General features: G+C 41.7%; 1 protein-coding gene across 1 annotated transcript; it reads left to right on the top strand.

Annotated features, from left to right (window-relative positions):
- The first annotated feature begins 560 nt into the window (after nt 1-560).
- On the top strand, nt 561-7,921 carry kcnk1b (potassium channel, subfamily K, member 1b). The gene is made up of 3 exons (XM_069144885.1): nt 561-1,074; nt 2,999-3,394; nt 4,981-7,921. Exons 1-3 carry the CDS (start codon nt 720-722, stop codon nt 5,235-5,237), a joined length of 1,008 nt encoding a protein of 335 aa, XP_069000986.1. The 5' UTR covers nt 561-719; the 3' UTR covers nt 5,238-7,921.
- Nucleotides 7,922-8,361: the final 440 nt, after the last annotated feature.

The following is an 8,361-nucleotide window of genomic DNA, read 5'->3' as shown; positions in this document are numbered from 1 at the left end:
AGGTTACTTGAGTATTCTTTGTGTGTTCTGCTTGATAGGCCTACATCCACTCCTACATTTGAAGTTGGAAATATGTGGTAAAGTGAGCCAGAACTGAGCCCGAATCATTTTGCTATTTGGGACCTTCCTCTCCACGTCGGAGTGTCTCTGCTCTCAACCTGAATTATATTCTGAGTATTGGGGCGTTTCACTGATGATCTGTGGGAAGCTACAATAGGTGTCTGACGTCTGACGATCGTTTTGAATGGAAACTGAATGGCCCGACTACCTGACAGCGCGGAGAAGTTCTGACGTCACACGTCCGTTGGCGGCGCCACATCACTTGCTGCCTTCGTTGTCATTACGAGCTCGGAAATTCGACAACTACTGAGTCAGGAGTCTTTAACTTCGTGAATTTGTTACACAAATGTGCCACGTAAAATTGACCGCACTCACGATCTTTTTGGTACGTGTCTGCCACAGCTTCAAATGTCAAGTAGCCCGTCACATCAGAGATATCACTTTTTCTCGTCAAAATGCTGTTCTCGTCTTTGTATAATATTAACGTGTCCGAATGCGCGTGAAAGCCTCAGGAGCCACAGCAGGTTTCACGGAGGAAGAGGATCGAGCTTTGTCTATTAACAACATCCCTCTCTACAGGATACACTCCGGTAACATAACACGTGAGGTGGTTACATTAATAACGTTAGTTTGTCATTAAGACCTAACACCTCTTAAACATGCTTCAATCTCTAGCCAGCAACTCCTGCGTGCGTTTGATACAGAGTCACAAATCGACGTGGTACTTTGTATCTCTGGTGTTGGGGTATCTCCTTTATCTCGTGTTCGGCGCCGTTGTCTTCTCCTCGGTCGAGCTGCCGTACGAAGACCAGCTGCGCCAGGACCTGAGGGCCATTAAGAAACAGTTCCTGCAGGACAACGAGTGTCTCTCCGAGGACCGTCTGGAGCGGTTTCTGAAGAAAGCGCTGGAGGCCAGTAATTACGGGGTGTCCATCCTCAATAACGCTTCGGCTAACTGGAACTGGGACTTCACCTCTGCGCTGTTTTTTGCGAGCACGGTGCTGTCCACCACAGGTAGGAGCCGGTGACGCTGCGGTCCACCAGGTGCGCGGCATAAGGACAGAATATAAATTGTGTTTGTCTCGTTAGGCCCCCTTTTTTTTTTTTTTTTACCAGAATATATAAGATTTGGTTTTCTCTCTCTCTCTCTCTCTCTCTCTCTCTCTCTCTGTGTCACACACTGTATGACTGTATGCAGGAACCCCGGAAAGATGTCAAGCAAAATCGTATAATTGTAGAGTAAATTACCAATATTAAGCCATTTAGTCTACATATTTGCACTTATCCCAAAACTTCAGTGAGGATGAAGCTGTGTTTACCTTTTTCTTTAATTAAAAAAAAAACAAAAAAACCGTGTTCAACTACATTTACTCAAGCTATCTCTATTTCTGTCTTGTCTTTATGTTGCAACAGTGAACACTCCCCTGCAACCACCTTCGATAAATACACCATAACTATAAAAAGAACAACCCTTTTGCAAAGCACACAGTGTTGTACAGAAACCGGCCCGGTGTCAGGGACAGAGGCACACAACTTGAGACGTGTGTCTATGTCAACATCATCATCTTCTGAACCCCCTTCAGGGCAATCGCTGACTCTGAAATCCCTTCGACAAATTGTTTTGTGTAGTTTATCTTTAGGTAAATCAAGACATTTCAGCACGACAACGTGTGTCGTCATTTTCTATTATCTAGCATTGCAAAACACGAACGTGGCTTCTGCAGATGGTTGCCAGTCAGGATACCTAAATAACTTTAGTCAGACCACACGGCAGCAGTTATCTGAGATTTCAACCCCGTGTGATTGTGCAGATACTGTGTGCACTAAGTTGCTGTATAAGACTCTTTTTTTGGTTTGGTTTAAGTCTCGACACGAGTGAGAGCTCCACCTGATCTCGACGTCTGTCGGGTCTGTTTGAGGTTACAACAGACACGTTACAAAATACTGTCCCAGACGTCATGACGGTATTATCTTTAGTTCTATCCAGCTTTAAGAGGGCGGGGCCCGGTGTGCAGCCCTGCATTGTTCGAAACACAGGTAGAGGTGATCCATTGTGTTTGTAAATAACAAGCAGAAGTTGAAGGTGGAACCACTCACCTCACAAGGAAATACCCTATTTCCTCATTTGCGTGTTGATGCTAGTGGACCGTGGACTCTTGTTTCCTCCACTTTACAAGACCATGGCAGGGTTTTTTTTTTTTATACAGAAATGGCTTCTTCACGTGACATAACTTCAGACTGTTTTCAGTAAGCATCCTCCACCTGACTGTAACTGCTTCAATTGACCCTACGCATTGTTTATTGCATTGGAATCTGTTTAATGACTTTAATCGATGTCCCTCTCTGTTTATATATTTCTCAGTGAAAATGGTACCAACACATTGCTCAACCAAACAATGATGTAACAATGAAGCTTAAATCAGCCAGAAGCAGACGGAATACCAAAACCGCAGAGAGACGGTGCACGAATGATTGTACAAGTACTAAAAACAGAAACACCACAGACATTTACAATAATAATTATCCTATAATAATAAATGCTTTGTACTGTTATGTTATAAAAATTTAAAAATAGCCGCCGAACTAAGCGCAATCAAAAGCTGTTATGTGCCAGTATGTGCTAAAAAAAAAAAAGAAGAAAGTGATGCCTGCCAGACGGAAGATATTTCCTTTTTGTTTACTGAGTAATCATGACACAGAATGTTACCACTATAAAATGGAGGTTTACTGCCGTAAAACACGCACACACGGGTGCAATGTTGTTACGTACTTACTGTTTGCATCCGTTTTGTGGGTAAATATTTGCCTGACGTGGAAAGGGAAATAACACAGTATGTTACAGTGACGATAAAAGTGTTGCGCTCTCCTAGTAATCTGTTCCAGCAGCAGTTTTTGTGATGGAAACTGAACCATTTTCTGTCTTTTTCTTTCTGCACAGGATATGGTCACACAGCACCACTGTCAGATGGCGGGAAGGCCTTTTGCATTATTTACTCCGTGATTGGCATCCCCTTCACCCTCCTCTTCCTCACAGCCGTGGTGCAAAGGATCATGGTGTTCAGCACACGGAGGCCGGTCATGTACATCCACACACGCTGGGGTCTGTCCAAGCCACTGGTGGCCATCGTTCATGCCACTCTGCTCGCCACGGTGGCCGTCTCTTGCTTCTTCATCATCCCGGCCGCCATCTTCTCAGCGCTGGAGGAGAACTGGAACTTCCTGGAGTCCTTCTACTTCTGCTTCATTTCCCTCAGCACCATTGGCCTGGGAGACTACGTACCGGGAGAGGCCGTGAATCAGAAGTTCAGGGAGCTCTACAAAGTGGGCATCACTGGTGAGTGCTGATGAGCCTTTGTGTTTGGAGCCGTTTCCCTGGCAAGGTGCTGGTCCCAAATTAATTCTGCTGACTGTCCCGTGGTGCTATGTGAAACATATCATTTCAACATTAGATGGGATACATTGGTCTAAATACTGTTACCATAACATATTATAGTATTATGGTATTATTGTTATTGCCTGTGCTTCTCAAAACTTGGGGCCACGTTCATCATTAACTCTTACTTTCTGTTGCAAAGAAGATACTCGAAGACTAGTACTTGCTTTGTTTGCACGAAAAGAACAGCATTCAACTTCCTTATTTGAGCTACCAAAATGCCCCTATAAATCCTTTGTAGTGTGTGTCACACTGTAACATTAACTGTAACTGTTAATCAGATGAAACCAGACGGGAGGGGGGGGGGGGGTAGTGCTAAAAACTGGCCTACTGCAGAGCAGCGAGGCACTGTCTGCGTTTTCTGGGTGACTTGCGCAGCACTGGCGGGGTTACTAGTGACTAGAATAAAATCAAATAAAAACCCGCCAGAGTCAGTTTTATTCCCGCGGAGTTTTGATGGGCTGTGGGTGTGCACGCATGGCGGACGCTGCTCCGACGAACTGTTTCCGGCACACACGTGTGTGTGTGTGTGTGTGTGTGTGCGTGTGCGTGTGCGTGCGTGCAGCAGCAGCCAGAGAGACGTCACTCAGTGGGCTCAGTGTGTCAGTCTGTAGGACGAGAGGAGGCTGCAACAGAAGGGGTTTGTTTGCAAGAACGACCCCGGACACGTTCGTACAACTCCCTCCGTGAAAAAGAACTCGTCCGTATCACCGCTGTCTGCACTCGCATATGATGAACTAAAAGAACTAAACACAGTGGGCCGCAAATAATGAACGTTTTGGTCTCATTTGCCGACGTTGTTGTTTGTTTTGCCTTCGGTGATAAGCAGTTGCGGTGATTTTCATGCGGGACGCAGCAGCACTATTCTGTGCACTTTGTTTACAGGCAGCGTGTTTCTAATTGAGACCAAACAAAAGAGTTTTCATTAAATGCAAATATAGAGTTAAATATGTCACCATGGGTTTTTTTTTTTTTTTCAAGGAAAAGGATTTCAAAAAATGTCTGTTATTACTGTAAGTTACGTTGTGTAATACTGGTCGAGACACACCTTAGGGGGGGGGGGTCTGAAATTATTTCTCTTTGTGTCTCTGTCTCACTATTCAACAAAGAACACACTCTGTTTTTGAAAACGTGCTCAGCCAGTGACTGCCCTCTAGTGTCCGAGCTTAAAACAACAGAGTTTAGGACAATAGTGAAGAAATGCATTGCTTGTGTTTTCTAATAGTGACTTGCACAAGAGTTTTGCTGTAAAAATAAAACAGCAACATTTCATTAACTTAAATTAATCATTAAGTGATGAAACAACTCTGCGGTAATATATTATGATTAAATAATATCAGTCATGTACTGACTGTTTTGTTCTAAAATCGTGTTTAAATCCAGAGGAATGTTAAAGTGTCAAGGATATGGAAAATATTTTGAATATGGTGATAATAATATTGCTCCCTGCAGCTCATACGTGTTTGCCTGTGTGTTTATCTCATCAGTCTACCTGCTCCTGGGCCTGATAGTCATGCTGGTGGTGCTGGAGACCTTCTGTGAGCTGCAGCAACTGAAGCAGCTGAGGAAAATGTTCTACCTGAAGAAGGAGAAGCCACAGGACCGCCTCGCCATTTTGGAGCACGACCACCTGTCCTTCACCACGGTTTCCAACAGAGCCACTGCCCACTGCGATGACAAAACCCAGCCGTTTGTCAGCGTCCCAACCCTGGCCTCTCCCAATGATGACCCTATGATCCAGTAAACAAAGTAAACGCTTAACTGAAGGAGGGAAATATCAAAGTAGGCGGTAAAGCAAGACTAGAGGTAGATAGATCACAATCTCAGCTGTAGGTATTCTGCAACACTCAGCCCTGCAAAGTTTAGTCGTAAATCTAGCTGAGACTACTCAGATCAACTCAGAGCAAATGAACCCCAACACTGACAATATAGTGTTATCAGCAGACATTAAATTGATGTACATTAATAAGGGAGAAAATGTATTATTTAACAGTGGCTACAAATACTAAGTCAGTGATAAAAGAAAAGCCCTCTGCTGTATTTATGGTTCACAGAAGAAGTTTAGCGCCTTTAAGAGCTGCATTATTTATTGCATATTTAGGAATCTTCTACAAAGTATTTGGTCTCTTAAATCTAGCTGAAAACAGGACAATTCTCCGTCATCTGCCACAAAATAGTACATAAATATGTATGTATCTTATAAATAGAGATGCTTGACAGGTATGTGGAATGTACATAATCAGGTAAATGTTATAAATGTTCAGTACTGTGGCAACTTGAGTTAACACTCATGGTAATGATGAGCCAAAACATAAAAAACATCTAGAAGTAATTAACTGTCTGCGTTCATTTTAAGTTGTTTACTTGTAATGTGACATGACAGGCTTACTTCTTTATGGGTGTGCTTTATGTAAACTAATCAGCTTGTTGTTGGTGAATTCTGTTTTATTGCATTCCCTGCAGTTCAATTGGCTCCCCATTGATTTTTCTAAAAAAAGGCTTCAGGGCCCTGTTTTTTTTTGTTGTTTTTTTTTGTTTTTTTTAAAAAAAAATTTTTTTTTTAATTAATGTGGGTAATAGAGGATGCAGTTTGAAAGAATGGACAATAACCAGGCTGACATCAGGACACATTCTGAAAGTTTGCAAAACAAGTTTTGTTCCGGGAGCCACCAAGAGGAAATATTTAAACATAGTTTTTATAATCTATGTTTTGTAGCATCGTTGGGTCATCTTTATAGAGGTGTTAAGCATTGTGGTTGCACTCCACATTGTCACATTTCATTGTGAGGGAAAATATTTGTGTATATTCTCATGTTGCAGAGCTATTTCAAAGTTGTCCATGTTTGAAGCATTGTAATTTATTGATTCGTCCGAGTGGCTTAATGTGTGCCAGACTGTGTGAAAAAGGGAAATGAGGTTATCCCAGTTTAAAAAGGGAACCGCAGCGGGCTGGATCGTTGCTTTTTACTGTTACTGGACAGAGCTCAGTTTGCACATGGACTGGAAACTGGCAGCAGTACAGAAAAATAAGTCTGAAGTTGTGTTTTTATTGAAAATACTTTTGTGTGGATGATCTGTAGACGCCTGATAGCTGATCTAAACTGGCAAAGAGTTGTGTTGAACAGAAACTATTGTACTGTAATTACAAAAATTGAATGTATATTTTTGAATAGGACACAAGGAAAGTTTACAAAACTTTGTTAGTAATCCATGAAAGTGATTCTGTACAAGAAATAGTACTTTAGAAAAACGGGAAATTCAAGCAGCAGGTACACAGCTGAAACATCGCAGTTCTGATTGTCTACCACATCAGTTTTAAATCTGCTGATCAAACAATAATCTTGGATATACAGACACAGGTTTTTATGACACATTCCTCCTCTGTGTATTTTTAAAAATATATTTTTAGCTCAAGGAAAAATGTTATTTCAAGAATACTAATTTCTTTTCATTACCCGTCCTCTGACATTCTGGTTGGTGCAAACAGTGTAGCGTGCTGCTGTAATGGAAATGTATACAGTGTGTCATGTATGTTTTGTTTTTTTTAGGAGAAAGACTGGCCTTTTTAATGAATTTTACAATGTCAAAGTCTCGATAAGGAGTTGAAGTTCTGACCTCATCTTTCTCTGCTCCATCAGCACATCAAGACAAAGCCTTTTATTAAGTCTTGAATGGAATGTGTTTTTCTCTTTTTGCGACAGCGAGATTGGAGGCTTGGTCAGAGTGCAGCGTTACTCCTTGCTGCTCTGCTGGCTCTAAGTTAGAAGTTGCGTTCAGAAACAGTGCATACAGGTGAGCTGAGGCAGTGTGTCATGGCCGCTTGCAAAGTTAGCTTTGCCTGTCACCGTCTAACTTAGACACTGATCTTTAAAACTGTACCTTATAGATCAGTGGTTCAGTCTCTCTTTTTTTTTTTTTTTTTTCTTCCTTTTACCAGTCTGGGCCTTCATGTAAACTGTGAAACATTGACAATGTCCAAATTGTCTGCAGAGAAGGAGAACTTTAACATTGCAAACTTTTACTGGAAGATGTTTCACTGTTTTGTAGATCCATTGAATAGATTGATTGGCTGTGTTTTCTCTTGAAGGTGAAAGCTGCCAGGTAAAGTAGTTCTAGTTTTGTTCAGGGAATAAACATTGTGTGAAGGATTTCAAATGGAAGCACGCTGACGTTATTTATTTATGCTGAGAAAGCTGATATGTTTGGAATATTTGTAAAAATAAATTTTTGTACATATCTTTTTGGTTGTTGTGGTAGATACTGTACACTCATATGCGCAGTTAAGTATTTTAGTGTTACAATATCAATATTGTAATATAGGGTTGCCATGGATTTCCAGTGTTTTACATGAGATTAATTTCAGCATTATAAACAAATACATGAACTGTAAAATATCAGTGTGTCTTAAATAAAATGCTTCCAGCAGCGCTACAGTGCAGACGTGTTTTCTTCAGCTCCCTGCTTGCTCTGCTCTCTGCTCTAGCTGTGCTTTGCGCTTTTTCTCCAATCTGCAAGTTTTCTAAATATTGTTTCTAAGAGAGTTACTATCAAGCACAGGAGGAGAGAAACCTTTACTCACTACCAACAGGAGTTTGAATAATTTTTCGTTTTGAGTCGAGCCGAGACGGGCCGGCTCACACTGAAGGAAAAGCCATGCCTCAAAACACAGAATCGGTAAGCTGCACGGAATGTAAACGACTGCATGACAAGATAGCACAGCTTGAGAAAAAGATTGAAACGATGCACCAAATGCGTGAGGGTGAGCGATTTATTGACCCTGCAGCAGCCAACATACAAAATGAAGGTGGACAGACAGAGATTTTTAATCGAGGGGCTACAAATGTGGAGCCTCCTGTCAAAGACTTGGC

The sequence above is a fragment of the Embiotoca jacksoni genome, unplaced genomic scaffold (genome assembly GCF_022577435.1).
Source record: "Embiotoca jacksoni isolate LCO1_2020_lvr unplaced genomic scaffold, fEmbJac1.0.p SCAF_12, whole genome shotgun sequence".
Classification (NCBI taxonomy): Eukaryota; Metazoa; Chordata; class Actinopteri; family Embiotocidae; genus Embiotoca; species Embiotoca jacksoni.
Note: the sequence above shows the minus strand (reverse complement) of the source record. Positions and strands in the feature narration are given on the sequence as shown.